Source organism: Pseudopipra pipra, chromosome 5, assembly GCF_036250125.1.
Source record: "Pseudopipra pipra isolate bDixPip1 chromosome 5, bDixPip1.hap1, whole genome shotgun sequence".
NCBI lineage: Eukaryota > Metazoa > Chordata > Aves > Passeriformes > Pipridae > Pseudopipra > Pseudopipra pipra.
The window spans coordinates 68,790,937-68,817,556 of record NC_087553.1 but is presented as its reverse complement, the minus strand read 5'-3'; the positions used below and the strand labels follow the sequence as shown (position 1 = coordinate 68,817,556).

Genomic DNA, 26,620 nt, shown 5'->3' with positions numbered 1-26,620 from the left:
GCACACCTGGGAACTGCTGATCTTGTACCAGCACTGCTCTGTTGTCCCTAATGGAGCCAAGCCACCGTGCACAGCAGAAGCTCTTCACCCCTAATTTCTGAGCCTGGCTCAGGATTTGCCTCTGAAATGCTCATTCTGCCTCCTGTCCCAAATCTCTGCAGTTTTGCCCCATAATCAAGGTGTCCTTGAGATGACCTTCTTTGCCACCTTCACCCTGCCTGAGATCCCTCTGGCTCTTAAGCTGAATTGTTCACCCCCCACCTCTGCACATCAAATTTCTTTCTCTTCTGCCCCTGTGCTCTTCCATTTCTGTTTCTCAGCAAACACTCTCCTCTCCAGGCCTGACTTCTGTGGACTTCTGGCTTCACTGGAGCCTAAGCTGAGAACTGAGCCCCTGAGGCAACAGACCTCCAGTCTGACACCAGAAGTTCTGTAGGCCATGAATGGTGGTGTTGGATGCTTTTTGAGGGAATTAGAGAGGCAGAGCAGCTCGACAGAGGTACACCTTGCAGGCTGAAAGGATGGGTTTGGGAGCAGACGTGGTTCTCCTGGCTCATTTTTCATTTATCCATTTATCTGGTCAAAGACAGCACTGCACAGCAATTACACAGAGGTATTACACAGCAACTGTGTCTTCTGGAGGTGTGCTGACTGGGAAAGCCAGCAACACTCCCAGCACCATGCTCCCAGCACCACATTCTTCTTGGAGCAATGCTAAACATATTTTTTTTGCGTAAAGACACAACTTTTCATCAGAAAAGCTCTTAACTCATAGTTCACATGTTGCTCAGAGAGAGCACAGACATGAATGGCCAGTCTGGGCTCCAACCTCCCTTTTGGCAGTGCCATCGCTCCTCCATCCCTCCCCATTCCATGGTGACCAAGCCCACCCATAAATCTGCAGCATTTGCAGCCATTTGCAGCTCAAAATGATCAAAAGTCTCAAACAGGGACCTGTGAGGCAGTGAAAGGCCAGGATAGGTCTTTCCTACCAGAGAGAGATGGCTTCACACTGTTCACCTTCCATGAACCACAGGCTGTGAAGGGGCAGTTGTGTGGTTTGTCCTGGTAACATAAATCCCACCTCAGACATGGCTTGACAGGATCCTTCTATGGCTTCTGAGTTGATTCAAAGATTTGGACCTCAATAATTTTTAATGGCAAAGATTTTAAAACATCTCCTTTGCAATTTTGCAAACACTGCTGAGTTGGACTGCAGTCTCACTCTTGCTGTAGTAAATCAAGATTTGTTTCTGGAAGAAACCAGAGTCCTAACATCGCAGTTTGGGAAAAGAAAGCTTCCTTTCCAGAAGTCAGATCTGAGCACCCCTTCAACTCGAACCCATTTTAAATTATGATCCAAATTCAATGTTTGCACATTTTCTCAATGCAGCGATCTAGATCCTGCCAGATTCCTAGTAGAAAACTCCACTTGAGTTCAGCCTGGTCTCCAGTTATTTGTCTGCCCTACAGAAAACACGCTTTTTTTTTTGGAGAGGAGCAACACACCAACCCACAACCTCCAAATCCCCTCAGAATACAGTAGCTGAATCAATGCTGAGCCCTTGTATTAAGCGGAATGGACATTTTTCAGCTGCTTCACTGCAGGTATGGGGAGGGTGGGTGGGAAGAGGGGGTGCAGGGATCATTCCTTCTACACTCACCAAAGGCATCAGCAGCAGCCCACCCCAGCTCTCCATGCCCTACAGAACATGCTCTATAGGCAACCCCAACAATATATTCACCATGCTGCTCCTGCAAGTGTGTAGGGGAGGGCAATGGGGCTGGCAGGGCAGTACTCACCCCCTTCCTCACTCCTGCCTCCTCACTCCCAGCCCAGCGCTGGCTGTCGTGACTTCCACAGTGATGGTTAAAAACGCCTTTGGAGCAGAGCCTGCAAGCTCTGCAGGGAACTGAGCTGTCTCTCCCGCATGGCAAGGACAGCTACTGGCACCCAAATATCTCCATTTACGGTCAGGGCCGCGCGGCTGCATTTCTGCATCAGCCCTGGAGCTGATGTTTTCAAAAGGATCCCCAGTTTTGTCAGGGGAGCAGGGCTGGACCCCATTCTGCAATTTTTGCCATTTCCCAGGGGAGATTGAGGCTATCCTTGGGGCTTGTTTATCCCACTCTGAGGATGGGATATATTGCTGTTGTCCTCATGCAAAACCTGTATCCAAAGTTAGACAGTTTCTCCTGATGGCAGGCAGGTGCCATCCTCAGTACCACCTAAAGGGGAGCCTTTGCAGTTTCCCCACTGTGCCAGCCCAGGTAATCACCCTGCTGATTGGCATACAGAAATGAGGTAGCAAGAAAACAAAGGTAAAACCCCATTGACTGCAATTTTCTGATCATAAGCAGTACTGAAAATATTACAAAAACTCTAACAGATTCTTGGGAGGAGAGTGGAACATTTTATTTCTCCTTCTAACCATAATTAGTGGAGTACTGGTCTCAAAAGATGCCATTGCTTCCTGCAGGACAGCGTGCCTCAGCCAAGTGCCAGTGAGGCTGAGCCCAGAGGAGCGAGGAACATCGGTGTGCTCTGAACTGAGCTTCTCCACCGGGACAGCCACGCTGGTGACAGCCATCCACGTGGCAGTGAGTCAGCAGCCCATGAGGCATTTCGCCAGTCCAGTGCTGGCTCACAGCTCCAGTGTCTCCCAGTCTGGCTTGGAGGTGGCTCCTGGGGATGAGATGCTGAAGCACGGCAGGCACACTTGGAAGCAAATCATGGGCTCCTGAAAGACTCCTGACCCTCTCAAAGCAGCTGGTTTTGCAAAAGGCAAAAAGGTCAGAAAGGGATGTTCTGTGCATCCTGTTAATTTTGGCTGTGGGTCTACATGTACCACTGTTAACGTGTCTCTGGATGCACTTGCATCACAGCTGGGAGATAGAAATGCTGCAAGAAGAGTTACTCAAGAAGTGTCAACATGGACATATAGTGGGTCAATGACCAAAATACCTATGGGTTGTGCTGACCTCCTCGTCTCCCCCTGGCTCTTTCAAACTGGGCTCAGTGCTTCTTGGGGAGGAGGTTAGAAACAAATTGCCCAGTTATTTCCTACCATCAAATTTCAGAGCCTTCAGACCCCACAGATGGCTCTGCTACGAGACTCGAATGAGCTCCATTTCTGCAATAACTCCTCCAGAGAGAAAGAATTAGGAGGCTTAGCACTTTTGGATGACAGTTGCCGGGGCTGCTGTCAGATAACAGGCACCGGCAGCCGGCACAGGAGCCGGGATCAAGGCAGGCTGCCTGATTCAGCCATCCCAGAAAAAAAGCCATGTTTATAAAACCCACATGAAAAGGAACGAATTGCCAATTACGCAAAAGTCTTTAAATAAAGCAACACAAACCTTTCATGTGCAGCAGACAAATGATATACGGTCACTGGGAAATAATATAACAGATAGGGAGGCTGCGAGTCCAGAATGGAGCAAATCCATTTTCCAGAAGGAAGAAAAGGGACTCGGTCGCTGAAAAGGATTAGCTGGATAAAGCCAAACACTTTTTAAAAAAAAAAACTGTGTTAGAAACTAAACATGCATCAAACAGAAAGAGGAAAAAACCCCCAGATTGTAAGATCCAAGGAGCCACACTCTGCTCCTGCACAGAAAGAAAAAACTGTCAAAAAAAAAAGCTGTGTAAACTTGCCACAAAACCCAGATCATCAACAGGCATTTATCAAATGAAACACACACCAAATGCAACTCTTCTGCCTAATCCCAAGTCAAACAGACTTTGAGTTTCAGACCCTCAGGAAGAGATTTCCATATGATCCTCCTCCGTCTCCGTTTATGATTAGCCCTTCTAAATTTCAGCATTTATCTGACAAAACACATTGGGGAGGGTTTTCTTTTATCCTCAAAGCCTCTGTTTCTGCTTTTCCTTAGCTGCTGCTGCTGCTGCACCACTCTGCAGCCGCTCAACTTGGGAGGAAAAGACTGTAGTCAAGACCCTTTGATCGACTAAACCCAGAATTGCTTTCCTGATGGTGGTAACCCCAAGCCCTTGTGTTATGTGCCAACACCAAAGCAAGCCAGCATTCACAGAAGGGGTTATAAATACCACTTAAGAGCCAAAATCTCACTTTTGAGGTGTAGTAATGCAAATAAGACATATATGCCAGCGGGGTGGGGTCCCACTACTAATTGCTGCGTGGCCTTTCAGAGGGGTTTTTGTACTTTTGGGAGAGAACTTGTGGTGTCAAAATGTTTCAATCTGGCCTGGCAGAGCTGTCTCACTGAGCCACTGCTGAGTCCTGTGAGCAGCTGCAGGAGCACCATTACCACTCTCCACCCTCCTGCAGCCCGAGGTATGGTCCTCGTTACCCACCAATTGATATGTTTCAGACAACATATTCATAAACCCTCTGAGTCTGATCACGGCTAATTCACAGACAAAAAGGGAGGACATTTGCTTAATACACTGCTTTTTGCAAACACCCTGATCGCTCCCAGATGCATCTGGTTTTGCCTAGCAGCACTCGAGGCAGGAGAGGAAATAATTTCAGCTCCCCAGAGTCACTGGCCGAAGCTGTTTCAAGATGCTCCAGGAGCCCTCCTGCATCCGTTCGAGGGAGCTGTACCCAGGTCTCTCCTTCGATCAGACCCAGATTCTTCTGCTGGTTTTTCAACATCAAAAGGAAGGACCACAAAGATGATCAGAGAGCTGGAGCACCTCTCCTACAAAGACAGGTGGAGAGAGCTGAGGTTGTTCAGCCTGGAGAAGAGAAGGCTCCAGGGAAGACCCCATTGCAGCCTTCCAGTACTTAAAGAGGTCTTTTTAATAAGAGAATGACTTTTTACATGGGCAGACAGCGATGGTTTAAAACAATGGTTTTAAACTAAAAAAGGAGAGATTTAGATTATATGTTAGGAATAAATTCTTTATTCAGAGGGTAGTGAGGCACGGGAACAGGTTGCCAGGAGAAGTTGTGGATGCCCCATATTCAAGGCCAGGTTGGATGGAGCTCTGAACAATCGATTCTAGTGGAAGGTGTCCCTGCACATGGCAGTGGGGTTGGAACTAGATGGTTTTTAAGATCCCTCCCAACCCAAACCATTCTATGAAAACACAGGAACAGAATCCCTGAACACTTCTCTAAGCAGAGCACACACACAGGCACTGCAAGGCTGTGTAAAGCCAGGCCCAGGTGAGTCTGCTATTTAGATCTCACCCGTGGCAGAGAAATCAGTTCTACCAATTCCCAGTGGTCTCCCCTAAACTTGCCATAGGAGTGTGAAATTAGCTATGGAAAAGCTTCCGAGAAAGGTTGAGGTGGGGGAAAGGAGGAATTTTCACACGAGAATTTAAGAGCTTGACTCCTGAGCAATTCAAGCCAGTGCAGGTCTAGATGTTAAGACCCAACAAAGCTATGGAGGAACCTCTTTCATGGCAAAAAAACAGCAAACCATCCCATGGCAAGACATCCACAGAAAAATACAGCTCTGAAGTGACAGCCAGCTTGGGCTTGGACGAACATTTTATTTACAGCTTTTTGTTCAGTTGAGCTATAAGATAAGGTAATAGCAATAAAAATACGGTGCTCAGAAATTACAAAGCAACTTTTATCTGAAATCTCATCAGATAAAAGCAATCCAGGTTAGTTGGTGAGATTTCCCCTAGCAAAGTGCATGTTGCTCCTGGAGGGAGCCCAGTCGATTGAGGATCCACTGGGGCAAAGAGCTGCTCGTCTGGTTGACATCAGCCTGTTCCTGCCTCGGTGGACCAGCACTGGGACCACCCCAATGCTGATGGCTTTACCTTTTAAGGCAGGCAAACCAAAGCAGCGTGCCCACGTCTGCAAAGAGTATTGATACTAGAGACACACTTGAGTCCAAACACCCACTTTCTCTTCATCTGCTCCAGCCAAAAGTGATTTTGCCCTGAGTAAAAGCTACCTAGGAGCATTGAAAACCCTCATTAAGCCAGAAAAGCATCTGAGATACCTCAGTGGACAATCCTGTACATATGGGGGCATGGTGGTACTTAGAGATCTGGGTCAACCTGCATGCAACAGAGGTTACTGCTTTTTCTGGGCATGAATTTTTCATCATCACCCCTCCTTGGATTTCCCCATTTATATATTACTTGAAAACAGCAAAATGATTTGTTGTACGAATAAAATTCAACCATGGGTCACTTGCAAACTAGTTAGTGTGATTTACAGAGCAATTCACTTCCTGTATTGATTACAAGGAATTCCCATTGAAGGTGTGATCAAACACTTGAAAAAACATAATATCATGTGATATCACTTCTGCTCACTTGGAAGTGGACACAGAGCTTCCCAAACCAGCCCCCTTGGAAGTCATTTTCCTGTGGTTTTTTTAGTGTCCTTGATAAAACCCCAAACAATCAGGTTGGCCAGGGCAGCTCACATAGATTTCCTGCAGTATCTTTTAAGCTGTGATTATTGTTATAGTGAGCAGCGCTTTAGCAGAGCTATTCTCCAATAGCCCATTCATTTTTAATTGAACTAAGAAAAATTAGAAAAGGCATTTAGATGAAATGAGAAGCCAAGTGCTGTGTCCTGGTGATGAAGGTGACCGAACTTCCCCCCAGCCAGCTGCAAAGCTTCAGCAAACCCGGTGCAGCCCAGTGCAGGGGTGCTCACCTTGCAGAGATTATTGGCATGGTGTTTTGTTTTAATTAGTCATCCTGATTTAGCTGCTCTCATTCCGGGTCTGGCCTGGCTCATGGTTATCCAGACACTCTCTGAAAACACTGAATGTCACAGGGAGCTGAGGGATTTCACCTCCTTGATGACTATGTACTTAAAAACCATTACCCGTTAGCATTTTTGCAATGGTATTTTTAAGCAACTTTCCAGAAAGCGAGGCTGAATGTGCTTCCGTCTATTCAAGTCACCATCAGCCATCCTCATTCAGGTTTGCCGGGGCTGGGTAGGATCCTGCCCCCCCTCCCAGCTTATCAGCTGCAGCTGGGGTATTCGGGTGCTGTGGGAAGTTTCATTTCCTGCTGCTTGGGCTGCCTGTGGCTGGCCCAAAGCCTTTGTAAAAGGAAAGACATTCTTCTAATTCTTGTTATTAACCCATTGCGGATCTCTGAGACAGGAGCCAAAATTGTCAGGAAAGTACAGGATGCTACAGCTTCCATCAGCCCATCCTTACATACCATGACCACTAGACTCTCATTGTTTCTGATTTTCCTTTTTTTTTTTCAAAACTAAAAGATAAGGCAGATGGAGCACCGACTTATTTTAATGCATATTTGTGTTTGACATATGATTTACACCCCACAAGCAATGCCTGCCTGATGCAATAAACTTCTCAAAGCTAAGCAATGCCTCAAAAAAATTGCAAAGGGATATAGTAACAGTGTAAAAAATGACCAAAGCTGCTTTTCTGTCTCACTGGCAGGGACTGGGACAGTTTTGGCACAGAATAAAGCAAAACGTCCTGAATTAGTCCTTCCCACAGATATGCCTCTGCAGGTCCTTCCCAGACAGCACTAATGGAGCTTCCCTGAGCTCTGCAGGCAATCACAGTGTGAAGCTGCTGAGAAAACCAGCTGAAAACCCTTTTCTCTCCCCACCCCGGCGAAAACCCGCAGCTGTAGCAAACTATCACATGGCGAAACGTGCAGTTACTACCTGAACGAGGAGCTCCAGCTTCCTGTCGTCAAGGAGGTGCACTTGGCATCTGCGACCCTCCGTCATCTGCAAGAGAGAAGAGGCACGTGTGTCAGGGCGCTCGGCATTCCAGCTTGGCACGCGGCCGCTTCCCCGGCACAAGCTGGGGCCTTTCACTCGCTGCAGTGCTTTTGGTTTGTTGTTGTTTGTTGGGGTTTCTTTTGTCCTTTTGTTTTTTATTTTTTTAATTAATCTCCCTTCTTTTGGCACCAGGGGAAAGAAAAGGTTGGAAGGAGAAGAAGAAAAGCCACCCTGGTAGCTGTCATGGAGCAGCATCTGGCGCCTGCCCGGATGCAGCTGCCGGGAGGAGGTTGTTCCAATGTGTACAGTGGGGCCAGGGGACGGTTTGCAGGGGCCCCGGCATTTCATCCTGCAGTCTCCAGCTCTGCAGATGGCTTGGCTGGTGAAGGAGACACCCAGACAAGTTTCCCCAAACTCCTCAACAGCAGTGATCCAGCCATGCCACAGGTAGTGTGGAACAAGCAAGGTCCTCCCTAGGAAGTGCTGATGGTGCTTCCTGGAATGGCACCAGCTGCATTTTTGGTCCTGAATCCCAGAATGGGTTTGTCCTACTTGGGGTGTCCTATTTAAGATGTACCACAGGAGCCACTTGTGATATCATCGTACTGGTCCAAAGGTGCTTCCATACCACTACAGTTTATTACCACTGTCAACAAAATGATATCAATAAAACTGTTATTTATACAAGACTTATATGAAATTTCTGAGGTCCAGTGATTGGAGTCCTAAGAAATACATGAGCTGTGGTCTGAGGGAACTCCTCTACAGTGCACCAAGCCCTTTCCCAGCTCTCCTCTTGCACAGAGCACTGTAAGCAGGGAGCAACTTTGCTTTGCAGAGTTATGGAACCTGGCTTAGTTCAACAAAGCCCCTCAGGCACAGGAACAAGCACAATCCCACTATCTGTTAATGGGATATGGACTACTTTAAGCCTCTTTGGCTATTGTAAATCCCTTCCTCAGCATGACTTAGGCAGCACAGGCAGCCCCCCTCGGTGTGGGCTCACCCCACGACACTCACACACACCTGGACCCACAGCAGCACAGCCCCACAGCTCAGTTGAGTCCCCCAGGGACCCACCACCCTCCAGCCAAGGCACCTTCCTGTGCTTTGCATGGATCCTCAGATCAGTTTAATGATATTACTTGCCACAAAGAGTCTGAAAGCATCACCAGAAGGGAGTGGAGGGTCTACAGGAGCCTGGCTGGGGGCCTGCAGGCTGCTGGGGACATGAGTGCCCCAGTGTCCTGGGCATTCCTGCCCTGATCCATCATCTCTTCCCACCAGTGCCAGCTGAGCTGAGCCTGATGCAAAGCCACCTTCCAGAGAGCAGGGAGACGTGGGTTTGTGGGGTTAACTGAGGACAGCTCAGCTTTCTGCTTCAGCTCTGCAGGTTAAAAATCACCCGCTCCTGTGGCTTGATGGGGCTGGATGTGCTGGTGTCCAAGAGGCAGTGGTGGATGCTCCACCATCGACTTTGCCTGTTCAAGAGCCCGGGCAGTGCATGGCCATTGCCATGGGATCTGCAGCCTTGGCCATTTCCAGCAGCATCACCCTCACCCTGCTCGGTACAGGAGCCCATGAGGCTCTTCTGTGTGCTCCTGTCCTCCCTCTTGCTAGGTCTATCTCATGTCCACCTCCCACTTTCCTGGGACCAGACCAGAGCGAGTCTTATTTTGGCCCCAGCCTCTTCCACAAAGCAGAAATTCAAGTGTTCCAACAACTCTATTAAACCTCAAGTGGACCATGCAAGATACAGAGTTTATTATGAGAAGACCAGTCAAAATGAGCTTTTCCCTTCAACTCACCCCAAATTTACAATCCTGGAATGCACAATCCCATGCAATGCATGCCCATTTTACCCCCTTTTGTTTTTCACATCAGCACACCTCTCAGTATCCTGCATGCTAAAAACCATTGCTTTCCTTCTCTTTTTTCCATCAGCATAACTGGAGCCCTGGCACTGCAGCCAAATGAAAACCTTGTAAAACAAGACTTCTCATAAGCGTCAACCAGTTACCGCCGTGGCAGTAAATTGTCTTAGGAGAGTTTCCTCTAGTAAGCAATGTTATGGAAAATATGGCTTCTCCTAAGGTGTACTTAGTGAGTGAGTTTTTTTGCTATTAAACAGCTTTCAGCTCAGTTGTGAAGCTATGCCAGAGGCTCACAGAAGGTCTTTGCAATGGTTTCTCCTGCTTGGAACAAGAGCTGTGTGGGTCATGTTCACTTGGGTGCAGAGAACCGCAAGCTTCCTTTGCTGGGCTTCCCCAGCAGATAAAACTCTGAGTGCCTGAACTCTGCTTTGGCATCTCCCTCGTCCTCTTCCTGTCACATATCCACTGCATCCTCAAGATGGGGACTATGCACTGATATTCCAGTTTTAATATGAGTTTACCCAAGGCAAGAGATAAAGCAGTGAGTTTATCGTGGCAATGGCAGGGATGGGAACACAGTCCCAGCTTTCGTGTGTTATGCTCCATCAGTTATAAAAAAGTCAAAATAAGAATAAAAGAAGGTGAAAGAGGGATAATTTTCTGAGATGTATGACTTCGTGCTTTAGCGTTTCAGCAAAGCACTTGCTTTCTGTGTGAAGCTTCTTTAGCTCTCCACACTTTTCCAGCCCAGAGTTTCCTAACCCCTTAGTGCTTTCACTGCTTAAAGAAATCTCAAATGCAAACAGCTGGTAACATGAATAAATACCTGAATAAAGCAAAACTCTGAAATCCAGCATATGATGGTTCACTAATTGCATGGCATTTCATGAACATCCCTTGAAGCTCAGCAGTACCACAGGCTGGAGATCTGCTGCAGCATTTCCTTCTGCAGACAGGATGCCCAGCCATGGGGCTTTTCATTTCCCTTGGAAACAAATGGTGCTTTCCAAGAGAAAAGAAAAGAAGGTGGAGACAGGCTTCCTATTTAATATAAGCTAAAATATGATGGTCCTGCTCTCCCTCCTTTCTGCTTTATTATGCTACCAGGTGTCTGAAGCCCACATTATGTGCTTTTTTGCATCGCCAGATCAATACAAACTCTGCTAGTTCGTCAGAGCAAAAAACAGGAACATTTCAAAGCACAGTGAGGAGGAACTGATTTAGCACAGTCTGTCTGGGTGAAAGATGCTGCTTCTGATGCTGTGCAAATTGGCTGCTCTGTGCTATTTGCTGCACTGCCATGGACGAGGCTGTGGCCAGCTCTTGGGCAACAACTCAGGGAAACCCTTCTGCTTCTCTGTGCAATTAGAGAAGGAAAATCAACACCAAAGCCCTCTAGATGGGAGTAGGAGGTCACCAAGATGAGCTGAGCAGCACCAGAGTTTGGATGTGGGAAGACTACAGGAGTGAATTGAAGTTCTTTTCCATGACTCTTACCCAGAGAAGGAAGGGGAGAACTGAGAGACACAAGGCACAGAGGCATGGCTTTCCCTTCACCTTGGAAAACTCCCAGCAAAGGGACAAGAAGCAATGGTTGAGCAGAGTTGTTGATGGAAGAGATGATACTTGATGTGGCAGGGAAGCAGGGAAGTTCATTCCTGATCAAGCCCTGGGTTTCACTGTGAGCTCGATGACTGAGATTTCCTGTACCAATACAGTCCTCTACTTTCCTTCTGGGGGGCAAGAGCCCCCCTTCCTAACTCCAGAAAGAAATTACGCAAATGTCTAGTTCAACCTAACAGTCCATATGGTCTTGATGCTCTAAGTACAGAGAACCTTCAGACATTTCAAGTGAGGTGACACAATTCTTAGGTGAGCTCCATGGTTATACCTGCTGCGTGCTCGGCTACAGCTCTGCCACGATACTGTATCCACATCAATCCCTCAGATTTCCAATGCTTCCCAAGACATTTGAAGAGGTGGGAGTGTGTTACACACTCCTGTGTGATAACAGTTCATCCATATGGCAGGGAGCTGCATACGTTGGGTGTGAATATGGGCCACATGCATCTCATGGGCCAGACTTAACACAAACTCAGATGGAAATTATGCACCAAAATACAGAACACATTTTTTTTCTAAAACAGCTCAGTAAGTCACATTTTTTTTCTGAAAATCTGCCACTTCTTTTAGTGCTTGCACATGCAGCATGACCCCAGAGTGCTTGAAGAACCGAGCACAAGTGCTTTTAAAAAGCTCTGTCTTTTCTATACATGAATGTGTAAAGACTACAGATACTGTATCTTCAATACCCAAACACAAATACTGCTTGTAAGGCATGTGAAAATCTGAAGCAACGTGCTTGTGCAGCTGAGGTGCTGGATTTTTGTGCAGGAGGGTTGATCATACACAGGGCATGCGTTCTTTCTCTGCTCCTTGGCTTTGGCACCTTGAGGATGGGAAAACTGATCCTGACCTTTGCAAAACATTTTAAGATCCATCAGTGACAACAAGTCCTGACATACGTGTTTGTTCACTATAGTGTAGAGATGCTACAGAAAGGAAATCTGCCTTGTGGTTACTCATGGGATCTTTTGAATCATAGTTGTTTTTCTCAAGGAAAGGACATTTTAGTTACCTTTATCACAAGACTTTAAATCTCCTTTGGAGGCTCCTACCCAAATATTTACACAACGGGTTTCCTAGGGAAGGCAGGCTGGCGGCTGTTTTGCTTTGTGCCATGAACTTCTCCGGCGACTGGTCTCCTCTCTATTCATCTTCACTGTAACTCAAACATTGTCTCAGAGAATCGTATAAACTGTCTGTGACACGGCCCAAAAACCTTCACCATGCTCAGCTAATCCCCGCGTGCCCGTCGCTTCGTCACTAAATTATCACAACCGTCCACAGAACTGCTCGACCCAACACCAACAGCAAAGGCGACGGGAGGAAACGGCTCCAAAGGGAACCTTTCCCTTTCGAAGCAAAAAAACCCTCCTGGTGAATGCGCTGTCACACTAAATAACTCAAAGGCACCAAATGCAAATTCTATTTACAATGGCAGTTCTATAAATATCTGTGGCACGTTTCATTAGCCGGTGACTGCAGGAATAAAGAGGAATACAGCGTGTTCTTCCTTGACTCAAATCAGAAATTATAATTGGAGGGCGAACCTTTCCTAAATGCTCACTGCCTGTATGGGAGGCAATTACTGTGCCGAATCTACAAAAATCTGTGTCACTCTGCCCACTGTTTGGACAGACCCGCTGAAAGGCGATAGGGAGAGATGACAGCCTGCTGATTACAGTAAACTATTAGATTAAACATCCTGCTCCCACTTGACCACTTCTTACTGCCTTCTCATTCTGGCAACTCCTGTGCTTGTAGAGGAGAGGGAGGGAGGAAAAGTGCTGTGTTTTTGATGTCTGCACAGCTTTTTGCATGTGGTAGTACTTCACTTTGCTGAATTGGGGCCACTCTGGCAAGCAGCTGCCTGTTGCACTGACCAGAACTGCCTCTTCATGTGTCTGCATCCATCTGCCATCTCCTGTCCTACACTCATACTTCAAGACACTGGAGGAATTGGCTGTCTTTCTTTTTACGCTATGTGTTTGCAAAGCATCCTCCCCAGTTGCTGGTCTGCATCAACACCTAATAAATATTAGTGACAGTGATTGGGATGAGGGTGGCTGTGGGATGATGTGTGAAGAGCTGAGTCACAAGGCTGACCCTTGGTGGGCACCTGGGAGAGGGGACATGGCCACAGCTGACTCTGTGCTCAGTGGGGAGCAGCATTGGCTGGGCTCTACCCTTGGGACTTGCTCATTTTTGCAGTCATAGAACCATAGAATCATCAAGGTGGGTAAAGACCTCCAAGACCATCAAGTCCAACCATTGACTGAATACCACCATGGCCACTAAACCATATCACAAAGTGCCATGTCTACTTGGTTTTTGAGCACTTCCAGGGATGGTGACTCCACCAGTTCTCCTGTGACTAAATCCAGTCCTTCAGTTGTGACTCAGTGGGAACAATCCCTGATGAAGAGGAGCAAGATGACTGCTGGTGCAGATCTGGCTCTCTGTCTGGCATGGGGCTTGCCCCCCACCCTGTGCTGGTGAGCATGTCACCGTGGTTTGCAGCACTGCTCATGCCATCCTCCAGTCCAGGTCCAAAGCCCTCACACACACTCACTTCCCCTGCTCTTCCCCTTCACCAAAAAGGGCCATGTTCAGGCAGGCTGGCTTCCACCTGAGCCTCAGTGGCTCAAACCTCTGAGAATGGGAGACAGTCAAGAGAAACTGATGTTTCTGAATATGATCCTCATTTCTACTATTTATTTCCATGAGTCTTTTCTAAACCAATGGTGGAAAGTCTGGGTTGTTATTATTTTATCAAAAGGGAAAAAAGTGATTTTGATTTGGCCCAAGGTTCCTGGTATAGGGAGCAGAGGGCTATATAGCTTGTCCTCTCTGTTGACGTCAGTGACATAGTACAGGACATGGGCTGAGCTTTCTGAAATAAGCCAATACAAAATTACAGAATCATAAAATCACAGCTTGGGAGGGACTTTAAAGATCACCTGCTTCCAACCCCCCTGCCACAGGTAGGGATGCCACCCGCAAGATCTGGTTGCTCAGAGCCCCATCCAACCAGGCCTTGAACACTTTCAGGGATGGGATGTGAAGAAGTACCAATGTTTCTGACTACAATACGTAGGATACCATTGGACAACACTTCTGCATTCAAGTTTGTTCATGCTATTATTTCTTATAGGAAAGGCTATTTGGTGCTCTTGAGCAGGAGAGGTTAGCCGTAAGCCAGTTGTTTTTTCCCCCTGGAAAGGGTGTCCCAGCCATATTCTAAGGCATCTGCCACCTTCAAGCAGTACTTCTGTAAGAGAACGAAGATGCTGCATATTCAAAGAAACAGGAGCATCCTTTTGTGCATTATCTTTCAAGAGATATTGGTGGCAAATGGAGCTTTGCAGCTGAGAAGGATGACACAGGAAAGATGTTGTAGATGTGGATAATGTCAATGCTAAGAGAAGTAGCCGATGGCTGATGTATAACCAGACTTCATCTTCCAATGCAGCATGGGTTTCCCTGTTATGGAAGTGCTTTGAGGCTCTGTGAAATACATACATAGTTCATAGCAGGACTGAAAGGCCAGAAACCATACACTGACAATGATGCAGCATCTCTCACACGTTTGATAGGACCAGAGGAATGCATCGCGTGCGAGGCCATTGGCTTTCCCTGCAAGCCTCTTTATCCCACTCCTTGAAAAATTAATGTCCTCACCAATGGATTAGGGAACGGAGATGAAATTGTTGAAACCATGGTTACAGATACAGCTCTTAAAAACCTCTCCTATCCTACAGGAAGGGAGTGCTGCCCTCCTTGAGGAGAAGCTTGACGTCACCTGTCGCATGGGGGATCTGAACAGGGATGTGTGTTTGAGAGGGGTCGCATCAAGTGATGCAGTCATTTCTGCAAACACTCATTTGCCAGGAGAGGCAAAAACAGCTTCAGTAATTAGAAAGCAAGGGTCCTCCTCGACAAAGGAGGTGGGACGGTGTCAGCCGCGGTGTCACCCCGGCGGAAGCAGACCACAAACGGAGCGACCCAACCATTGTGTGGACGCCAACAGGGAGCGATGGGATAAAAATTAAGGCAAGCTGCAGGCTTAGTGACCTGGTGACTTCCCTGTTTTGTCTTGAGAGCTGACAAAAGAATTCCTGGCCTGCCCAAGGAGCTCCTCACTTCCTCTGCACAGCTCTTTCCAGCCTTGCTCAGGCTCCGGCATCACCCAGGGACATTTGCACAGTTTATTTCTCATGCTTCCTCTAAACAGCGCTCAGCAAAAATGCTCTGATTCAGCAAAGCACAAAGCCGTGCCCATAAATCCCTTTTATTTCAGTGTGACATAAGCAAGTGTTTAAGTGGCTTACTGTATCAGGGCTGAAATGAAAAACCGTCTCCTACGGTCCTTAAGTCCATTTACAACATCAAGCAATAACTCTCAGGCGAACTTTAAAGCTGGGAATGCCACGTCTTAACCTCAAAACACTTGGTGCTTGAGCCGTGTAGTCAGAATTAAATCTAATTCCAACACCACATTTTAAGCCAAGCAGGGTATTACCCGGCAGACGCCTAAATCACCGCTCTGAGTGCGGACAGCCTCCGAGGCCTGATTTCAGTTATATCCTGAGATAAGAAAGTCCTTTCCTGGACAGACCAGCTTCCTCACCAGAATGAAGGCTGAACTGGTTTGGGTCACGTATTGTTTTCTTTCTTAAAAATAATACAGATCTAAATCTTTTCAAATACAAAGGGAAGCAGAACATCTTGCACCCTCTCTGCCTTCTGATGGCGAGGCAGGAGGAAGAGTGCATTCCCAATGCAGACTTTTCACTATGTTTGACTCTTTCACCCTTGTAACTCTTTCCATTCCCTTTCATGGCCAGAAATTCGACCATTTTCCAGTTTAAAAGTATACCAGCTTTCAAGAATTATCCCCACTACTTACAAGGCAGGAGTGGAGAGTGTAGGAGCTTTGATATGGTTGGTCAGAGCATCCTCTGAGCTCTGTATCTGAGGCTGAACACAGGTAACAGTTTCCAGTATTATTTATTATTTTTATTCTAGAGGATTCTCTGGCCACAGATGTCTTAAACCTTACAGATTTGCAACCCTTTCAGCACTCAGGAGAAGCGTGTTTTGATAAACCTTGACTCAGTTGTTTGTGCAGGTGGTTGAACATGGGCACCTGCTTTAGGCCAGCATTTTTAGGTCAAGAACATGCCAGAGCTGTTAAAACCTTGCTTCCAACTGGGATCCTGTAGCTATCTCCTCCACTTTTACCTGGGAAGCCCATGTTGCTCCTACATCCTTTCTGCACGTGCAGCAAGCTGGCTGTACCCAGTGATGGATAAAGGCTGTGTGGGGAATAAATAATAAATAATGCTGCAAATGAAGTGGCCCAGCTGCTCCTCCCCCCACCAGCCTGGGGCTCTTCCCTGCTGGCAGCTCTTTTGTGTGGATGAGTTTTAAATGAGTCAGGGAACGGGGTTTCCATCCTCTGCTGACAGACTTTCCTGCACAGCCTCATAGACCTGGTGGATCAGCTCCTGCCTGGAGCTGAGGACAAGTCCTGGTGAGAGAGGAGAGCCACAGTCCTGCTTGTCTCTCTGTCGCTCCTGATGAAGCAGATGACAAGCTGTTCACATTGAGCACTAACAGGCACCTTTAGGTGTGGTGAAACCACTTGATTCATATAAAACCATTACAGCCAAAGGGTTGCATCCTATGGGAATTGGAAGATGAGTGGCAAGGGCAGCCCATGGCCTCATCCCACCTTATAGACATTGGAACTATTAATTCATAATATGCTATTCATGCATATGCAAAAGTAATACCTAAAGACTGAAAACCAGCCACTATCACAGAAGAAGCCATTGCAAAACATAGTTCTTCTCATGCCTATTTTAATAAGATGACAGGTAGACAATCTTCCTTGCTGCCAACTTACCAGTTAACACCCAAAATAACTTGTCCTGTACATAAGCTTCTTCTGATCTAACTCAGCACAGCCAAACTGAGAACAGCTTTATTTTGTGAACTTTTTTATTTCCCCCAGGGTGAACTTATTTTCTAGATAATAATCCCTTTACGGCAAGTTCTGCAGTTTCATCCCATGTTTGCACATTATGTACAAGAGCTGTGATCCATCATTTGGGTTGCCAGTCCCTAATGCAGCCCAAAGAAATAAATATCAACAGCAGAGCTAAAATGAGGTGCTCAGAGGGAAAGAGGATAAAGGATCTCTGGAGTCTTTGCATAAGGACAAGCAGCGTGGTCCTGGGACAGGTGTTTCATTGACTTTTGAGCACAGCCATGTGTCAAGAAAACCATGATATGTCCTTGGAGGGTCTCGCTTCCCCTGTAAAAGCCCCGTATTTACCCTGTTTGCTATGCACAAAGGATACAGCACGATCTAAGGGGAAAGGATCTAAATTGTCTACCAGGGAAATCTTTTACCAGTGAGGGACTTTGCAGCCTTGTATAAGTCACATCAACTCTGCGGGGACTCCTGGTCACCTTTTGGTTCATTCCCTACAATATTGTACAGCAAGCACTATGAATCATCATATGATAATGACCATGTGGCAATAAAGTACACAGCAATAGATGATTATTGTTATTATTATTATTCCCAAAGATGTTAGCATGTCTCTTAATCTCTCCTACATCTGACTTTTTAGATTCCTTGTAAACACACATAAAAATTTAATTTTTTGTAGAGTTTCACACTTCAAAAATGGCATATTTTCAGCAAACTGTTCCAGATATCACTTGTTTGTGCATGCAGACAGGGTGTAATTACATGAGAGCATCCAAGTCTTCTGAGAACACATTCTCAGGAGGTTTGGATTAGTTATAGAGGAAAACAGGACGATTTATTTGCTACTGAAACAAGTGTGATTTGCTGGAGAAAAAAAAATCAATGTGGGTTCATAGAAAGATGACCAAAGTGACCCAAGGCAGTGGAAGCGATAGTATGTGTGAAATATTTTTAAAGGACAAATTAAGATTTATGGCTTAAAGTGTCCTTTTAGTGCTCATTGAGTGTTTTGCACCTACTGTATCACTAAGAATTGGGAGGTGTGAGCACTGATGAACCTGATCAATGGAGCCAAGGCATTGGGCAGTGCATCATTCAGATACTGTAACAGAGTGGGTCAATAGGTAGCACTGAGCAGTGTTATATATAACACATAATAGAAAACACACTTTCAAAAGCCATTCCAGATATGAAAAAAAAAAAAAAGTAAAATGTTAATATATACACTGAAGTGTTGGGTTTTTATTTTTCTTTCTTCTTGTTTTGAATAACACTCTAAAAACTGATACGCTTCCAGTGGAAAAATATGTCACCAGGTTGTTTCCAGCCACTGATAATCAGTGGGTTTGACATACATTTGATGTTGAGAGACAGAGCTGTGGCTGGTGCCCAGGCTGGGCAGCTGCCAGCAGTTCTGCCTGAGTGGCAGCAGCTGACGAGGTCCGTGCAGGGTGGGCATCATCCCCCAACTGGGTTTCACAGGAAGGATGGGGTGAGTTGCAGAGCACATTCAAATGACAAGCAGCTGACTCATTCTCAGAGATGCAGGTGTTTTCAGAAACGAACCCTGCCTGCAAAAGTCTGGTTTGACCATTTCTGCTCCCACTTCGCTTGCCAGCGCATCCAGTGCTGAGCTGGGGCTGCAGGGCTGGGACCTCTCCTGTGGGCTCTGCCTGCACACCCAGATGGGTGAGGGGCAGAAGGGTTCCTACCAGCCTTCTCCTTCCTGACAGCTCCTGATGCTGAACACCTGCATGTCTGGTGAGGACTAGAGCTCAGGCTAGCCCCACTCTAGGCTCAAGCAGGGAAAACTGCTTTGAGGACACTGTGCTTTTATACCCCCATTCATCTCCTGAGTAATGCTGGGATTTTGCATTACCTGTATTGAGAATCCTTCAGCTACTGGTGCAGCAAGACCAGGTCATCTATGCATCAAGGCATCTCACAACATAATAAATATGGACAGTCTGTAACCTCTGCACAGAAGGGACCTGGAATAAACACCTCAACTTAAGCCTGTCTTTTTACCATGCACCTCTGCCTTTTAGGAGCAAGGGAAGGATGCTCCTTTCCGGAAATAAACTCAGCAGATTTTTAGTATCATGCAAAATTGATGCAGAAGAGCTAAGGAAGGGAAGCAAAGAGAGAACAGCTTGATATAATGTCTGCAAACTCAGTGGCTGAATCTGATATCCCTGAGCCCTAAGTTCCCAGGATTCAATACCCATTTTGAAGCAGCCTTCTGACATGTACACACTCAGCTGTACCTGCGAGAGGGGACTGAGAAAGTGAGGACACAGCCCAGCACTTTTAGATTTGCAGATTCCACTCAAAATTGACATCAGCACTCGTAGAGCATTTCAGAAAGCACCTTCCATGGCACAACAGAAAGGCAAAGCAGACTTGGTGCTTCCCTCCAGTTCTCCTTGGTCTTGGTGAGGAACAAGTCCCTTTCCCACTGATTCCCACCACCTCCTGCAACACAAGCCCATGTGACACCTTCAATGGCTGCATGGATGCATGTATACCAGCATGGATGCAAAGCATACCAGGAAGCCCGGATCACTTCAGACAGAACTTTTTTTTGCAGTCTTTTGGCCTTTCCAGTTCAGAATTAAAGAAGACAGCGGAAGTCACCTTCCAAATTTGTTTTCCAGCATGCTTCCATGCTGGGGTGTGGGTACATAAAGGAAGCACTGTATTTGATTACACATCCCCTAAATCATCCCAGTGTCCCCTTGAGTACCCTTTTTCACTGGGAAATGAGAGTGTCTGGTGGTGCACAGCACACACGTGGCAGCCACGTGTTGAGGTGATGGGTGTCTTCACCAAACCTTGGCTGGGAAAAGCCAGGAGAGACACTGTCCACGCACATCAAGGGCAAAACTATGTTTAAAGGTGGAAAGAGCTCCGTCCACACTCCCCTCTCTAGGACAGGTGCCATGTTTCAGCTTCAGATTTTGTGCTCTTTCCAAGCTGCTCACTTGATGTGGCAGCTTCTCCTGTGTAAACCCAGGGTCAGCCTGTGGCTGCTCCACTATCTGCAAAGCACTTTCCAGTGTGAAATATTTCAGCTGGGATGGATGGGGTGCCAGCAGCACTTGCAGCGTGTGTGGTAGGGCTGCAGCCACGTTCAATCCCACGCGGTCAGGAAACCCAAACAAAAGTGGGTTTATTTTGGTTGGGAGATCTGGGGACTTCTAAGAAGAAAAACAAATAAATAATCTAAACACAGAGCCTGAGCCTAGTGGGTTGGCAAGCCCAACAGCCATTGTCAAAATGTTATGTGTTACATGTGGAAGTGTACGTACAAAGGATTTCTGTAGGCAAAATGGCGTATTGACCTCTTTTTAGTTTGCAGCTTTTCTATGAGATTTTCAGTGGACCTTTTAACAGTGAATTTAAGTAAAAATAGGTCAACTTGCCTACCTTTTTTCTGCCCTCAAGAATTTTTCCCAAAGATTACTACACTAGGTCAGACCACATCCAAACAGTGCAGGCAGAGGGTGAAGAGAGCATTTAGCTACCCACTAGTGATCTTTTCTTGAGGGTGGGGACACAGCAGCTGTTAAGGACCACATGAAAACGTCACACAGAAGCTCAGGACAAGATTAGAAGGACTGTGTATCTGTTAGGAAAGGAGCAAAGTGGGTTGTAAGCAAGAACATTTTTGATGGCATTGGAAATCAGATGGTCCCAGCTCCTCTGTCTCCTTTGCACTTTAAGGCTGGGAAAGTCCTACTTCACCTCACAGAGATGCACTCGGGTATCTGGTACCATGCATGAGGCCTCAGAGAAATATAGCACAGCCATGAAGCAGGGATGCACTGGGAAGGGGAGGTACATCAGGGTTGTCTTCTACTTATTTTGGCAGGCAGCCTACTAGAGCCAAAGACAGGCAAGGAGTAAGCCTTCAGGCTACATTGACTCCATGAGTAGGAGGAGTGCAAAGGTGACTTGGAGCAGAGGAGGCAGGATCAAAACCTGTGTGTTTGCAATTCATCAACATGAAAGTGCTCCCAGAAGCTCAGAACTGATCAAATATCTATCTGGGGTCCCTTCTCAGTGTGAGATCAGAAAAAAAAGCACTCAAAGTCATTTTTAGTCCTTGACAAGATTCAACTCCAGAGCAGAAGACAGGGCTTCAACTCATTGTGCAGCCTCAGAAAATTATTTGTGGCTTTCTAGGACATGGCACATACTGAGATTTACAGGAGGGCTAGGGATTAAGTTGTTAAAAGTCTGAGAGAAGGAGAAATATTAGGGTATGTTGTCAGTTGCAGCAGTCCCTGAGGCTACACTGGGCAATGCACGGATGGCTTAGGGAACCTGAGAGATGCAGGGACAAACTGGGATTTGGAGCTGAAGGAGACTTGCAAGCAATTCCATCACAGCTTAACCTTGTCAGACCTTGCTGTCTTCTGGGCTGCTGTGCTCTGCTTGCATTGGGGCTGCAGGGCAATTCACTCCTCTAGCTGCTGGAAGGAGCAAGCCAGCAAGGATGACTGGAGATTGGCATTGACGAGTGACCTTGGGAGCCAGCTGTGCACCCAAGCACCTCCCACCCTGTGATGAACCATGAGGACCTCTGGGAGCCACTGCTACCTGCTCTTCCAGCTGACCCTACGGCATGTGTCCTCCCAGCTTCCCAAGAGATGGGGCATTTGTGGGATGGCTCCCACCAAGATGGAGATTTTGGGTGTAGCTCAGAGGACCAGGAATGCTGATTGCCTCAAACCCAGAGTGTTTTGTATAAAAGGTACCCAAGGTCCCTGAGAGCTGAGTGTGAGCGTGGTCCCGTGCCTGACAGTACCTTTTGCTTGTCCAAATGATCCAGCTCACAAGGAGGTCATACCATGCCTTTGTGTATCTTCAGGGGACACCACTAAGCCCTGACCCAAAATTTGGCTGATGTTGGATCAACACACTCCTTAACACCTTCTTCATGTGTCACCCCTCTCACAATGCATGTCCTTTCCTTCTCCTTCACAGTCCTACTAGATTGCGGCTTGAGACTTCAGTCACACTCCAGCCCCTTTCCAATTCTCCTTAAATACAACATTTTGTCCCTAGTCCATGAGTGCAGTTTTACTTTGCCTTTGCTGTCTGTTAAGCTGCATTTCAACCTGCATTCAAACCTTCTGCTATTACTCACACAGTAACAGTAGCAACAACGGGGATATGTACAACTGTAATCACCTGTGATGTGTGGGACTGGACTCAACGATTTGGGAGGTCTTTCACAGCCTTATGTCCCTACTAACAACACACGGTGCACTAACGGAAGCTCTTGACCTGGCTAAACAATTTGACAGGATCTCTAGGGAAGATGTTCTCTGCCAAGTGATGCTGCATTGCTGTATGGCCCTGAGTGACCCAGTGCCATGACCAAATATCGAGTTGCATCTTTAATACAATAATCATTTCAGATGTGCAGCAACTGACTGGACTTCCACAAGCAATCTACCAGGAGCAATGGGTAGCTTGCCCAAAAGATTTGAGTGGCTCACTGGTGTGCCTATGCTCAAATAATGGCAGAGATCCCGTATTTGTAGCCCGGGCATTTAAAACAAAAATTCACCTCAGAACAAAATGTTTATTTCACATATGCATAAATTGACATGCTATGCCCCATTGCCCCACTGGCGCACTTCTCCCCTGTGTGGGAACTGATTTGGATGGAGACACTCACAGCATTATGGATGACCAATGCCAACTCCTTCAGCTTGTTTGGTCCTCTGAGGGACACAGCTGACCTTTGCAGCAGCACGAGGTGGTGCTGAGCTGAAGACCCTTCAAAATATCCCCTCTTGCACCAAGAAGGAATATATCCTTGGCTTCTCACACCTTCTGCCACAGCCCACTTTGCTCAGCAGCACAGCTGGGCTGCAGAAACTGCCCCATGAGCTGGCTCACCCTCCTGCAGTGGCACATGCCTGCCCAACACCGACACTTAAACACGACCTTGAAAATGTTAATATTTGGAAGAGGACAGGTTATTCGTAACTCCTGCCAGGAAGGTCGAGCCAAGCACCTCTGAGCCACCAAGCCAAGCCGGTGCACCATCGCCTGGCCAGGGTGAACATCACGGGTCCAAGTGAGTGTGCAGGCAGCAGTGCAGGCAGCAGTGTGGGCAGCAGCCCTCCTGCGGGCCCTCTGCCATCTCCCCAAGGAGAAAGGGATCAGTCTGATGGTTTTAGCTCCATCGGGATCTCTCTGGTGCCTGAGAGTAAGAGAGTTCTAGGCAGGGAAAATGGCACAGGCACCCATACCGGTAACAGTCCCCTTCATGCACGGGTGGGGGATGCTCATCAGACCCCAGAGGCCAATCTAGAGGTAACTGAGTCCAAGGCACCCAGATATCCAGCTGGCACTGGGCAGTGCCAGGATTCAACCTCTCCCGATACTCGAGACACCGGGTAAGCCCGGTTCAGCCATGCCCATGAAGTACAACGCGCAGGCACAGGCACCACACCCCCTTCCCGGTGAAAAAGGCGAGCGGTGCCGGGGTTTTTGTTCAGGACAATGTTTTAAAATCCCAAACCAAACCAGCAAGCCGGGAGTTCAGCTTTCCCTGCGACCTGGCTTGCCTGGGAGAGGAGATTTGCTAGCTTGCTCACGCATCTCTGTGTGTTGTATTGCTAAACCGCTGCCAGGGCTATTATTAGAAACAATTGTCTCTCCTGGAAATTTTATAGAGAGGTTTGAAACAACTTTTCTCCTGCCCTCCCCAGCAGCCAGCGGGTAACAATGCGGCCAAGAACCCTCCTTACGCGGAGCCTGTCTGCAAGGCGTGCAGATATATACACCCATACAGGCACAGTTTGAAAGCACAGCTATTCATTTTCCTTTCCTAGCCCTGGATCTGGAGCAACTTTTCCATTCCTGATTCAGGAAAAGGTGCACAGGGGAAAGGAAAAACAAGCCGGGGGCTTTCCCCTTTGCGAAGCCCCCAGCTCTGCATTAAACTTGCTGCAGCCATTTGGGAAGAGAAGGAGCAGTCCATCTTGGCAGTCAGTGGGGACAGCCAGCCAGATTGCTTGGGAAGGGGGGAAGGAATCACAGCACCGGCTTCTCTCCCCCCCACACCCTCTCCTTCCCCCAGCCGCCGCGCTCGGCTCCGTTACTCGCACACCGAATTCAGGGGTTTGGGGAGAGGGTTTTTTTTTGAAAGGCCAGAGAAAGCATCTGCTGCCCACATTTCTCCCTTTTTGAGGTAAATGGAGGGAGGGGGCGTGGAGCAGCCCGCACACTGCGGCTGGGCTTTCCCCGGGGGCCGGGGCTGGAAGGGGAGCCCCGGCCCGCCTCGCCTCCCCCTCCGCAGACAAAGACCCCGTTACCTTCTCCCGCTGCCTCGGTGGCTCCGGCGGCCCCTCAGCTCCGAGCCCGGGGCGAGCGCATCCCCGGCCGCACCGCGTCTCCAGGCCGAGGCTCTACCGCCCCGCATCCATCGCCCGCCTCTCCGCCGCGCGGTGCGCGGGATGCGCGGCCCTTCCCTCCGCTCCCCGCCGCTCCCGGCCGCTCCTACGGCCGTCCCATCCTCCCTGCCGGGATGCCGGAACCCTCCTTTCCCCTCTTCTTCTTCTCTTTCCCCGCCTGCCGGCCCCTGGCGCCCCGGCTCCTGCGCGGCCGCTGCCGCGCTGCGAGGCTGGAGCCGGGGAAGGGAGGAGGAGGAGGAGGAGGAGGGGGAGGAAGGAGGAGGAAGGAGGGAGGAGGGTATCGAGCAGCAGTTGGCGCTGGGTCATGTGAAACAGATGAACCCAGGTCGGGGCCTGACAGCATCTGGGCTCCCCATCGCCTCTGGGAGGAGGATGAAGGGATGGAAGGACGGAGGGAGGAAGGGTGCGGGGTGGCGGTGTTCATGCCCCCTGCCCACGCGTGCACACCTTGAGATGATAACGGAGAGGGGCGAGAGCAGCAGGGATGCTCCGGCTGGAGGAAGAGGAGGGCAGCGACGGCCTAGGGCACCCATGGGGCTGGAGGCAGAGCAGCTTCTGCCAGGGTGCAGCCCCAGGAGCTAGAGGCAGCCTCCCTTCTCCTGGTGATTTTTCTTTCTGCTCCTGGCTGCGTGAAGGGTGCTGCTTGTGATGGTCTAAAAGCGTACCTGGCAGCAGTGTACTCTGCCTGGCAGTAGAACCTCTGTACAGACTGCACTGGAGTAGCCCTCATGCAAGGGTGTCAGTGTTAAAGAATTAGATCAGTCAAGAAGGACAATATGTGTGGGCCTCTAAAAAGTGCTGATTTTTGGATTTCAACAGACACAGCATGAAGAACCCACGCCATGACGCCTGTGGTTAGAACTCTGACTTGTTGCTGCTTTGCCTCCCCATCAGCATTTTCTTTCTGGCACTGGGGTTGTTCCCACTAGGAAAAACTCTTAGGTTGCTGCTGTGCCACACTCTGGCACAGGTTGGCTGGTAAGAGGTCTTCTTTGGGAGGGGAAGTGTGCAGGTGAGCCCTTTCCTTCATTTATTTTCAGTAGACATTCATGCCACCACGAGGATGCTCATGGTGAGGATGGAGCTTGGGCTTACACAGGATACAGGAAATTTCCCTTTCTGCCTGCAAGAAATTGACAAAGTCGCTCTCCTGACATAGTGGTGTTGAACGAGCTGGATGCCTTGTTTTAGCTGGGGGTGTTTCTGGGTTTGATCTGCTGTCAGATTGAAAGTCAAGACCATACCAGCATGGAGATGCCATGAGACTTTATGTCCTCTCTTCTGCAATGGGTTTGGAAGAGCAGTGGGCTGCAAAGTGCTTCTGGGTACAATAGCCAAATCCTGGAGCATGAGCACAGTTCCCTCTCCTGTCTCTAAGGGCACAGACATAAAACTAGAACTGCATATGCAGCCACAGGCAGGCTCACCCCTCCAGCTCACTCCACCCAAAGGGATGGTTTTGATTAGGGGATAAATATAGAGGCAGTTCTGGCCTCTGGCTGCTGAGGGTTAAGACCAAGCAGCTGAGGTGGCCCAGCTCAGCTCTGCAGGCAATCCTGAGGTCAGGACGTAGGGGCAAGAGGCAGCAAAAGTATCCATCTCTGCTCCAGGAAATGTAGGGGGACCACGGCTATGTTGCAAGAGTAAATGTTGTGGTTTTCTGGATGTATCTAACCCACATCTAGATCCAGCCACTAAAGTAGCCCTAAGGTGCAAACCACCAAAAAACAAACTTCAAAACCTCCTGGAATTTTAAACCCATAATTTCAGAGAGTGGTAAAACTTCAAGTTGCCTCCTAAATGCTGTTTTGCCCTTTCCTTCAACAGAGGTCACGATACCTCTCAAGCAGGTTCTGCCTGTGGTGGTGAAGATGAGCATGAGAGCCTGAACCCCAGCAGCTGTTCAGCCCTGATTAGAACTAGCAATGAAAAATCACCTTCCCAAGCTGACTTTCACTAAAATAGGAGGTGAAGCTGCTTCAAGTGTATGCTCACCAT

General features: G+C 48.0%; 1 protein-coding gene across 8 annotated transcripts in view; it reads right to left on the bottom strand.

Moving 5' to 3' along the window:
* FRMD4A (FERM domain containing 4A) overlaps positions 1–26,620 on the bottom strand; it is a 366,759-nt gene that overhangs the window by 121,997 nt on the left and 218,142 nt on the right. For 7 of the 8 annotated variants that reach the window (XM_064656471.1, XM_064656470.1, XM_064656472.1 and 4 more), the window contains one exon: positions 7,623–7,688. In XM_064656471.1, coding sequence (XP_064512541.1) covers positions 7,623–7,688 — 66 coding nt within the window. Of the gene's footprint in view, positions 1–7,622; positions 7,689–24,523; positions 24,823–26,620 lie in introns of those variants that run through there. The other variant, XM_064656474.1, reaches the window with a different exon arrangement.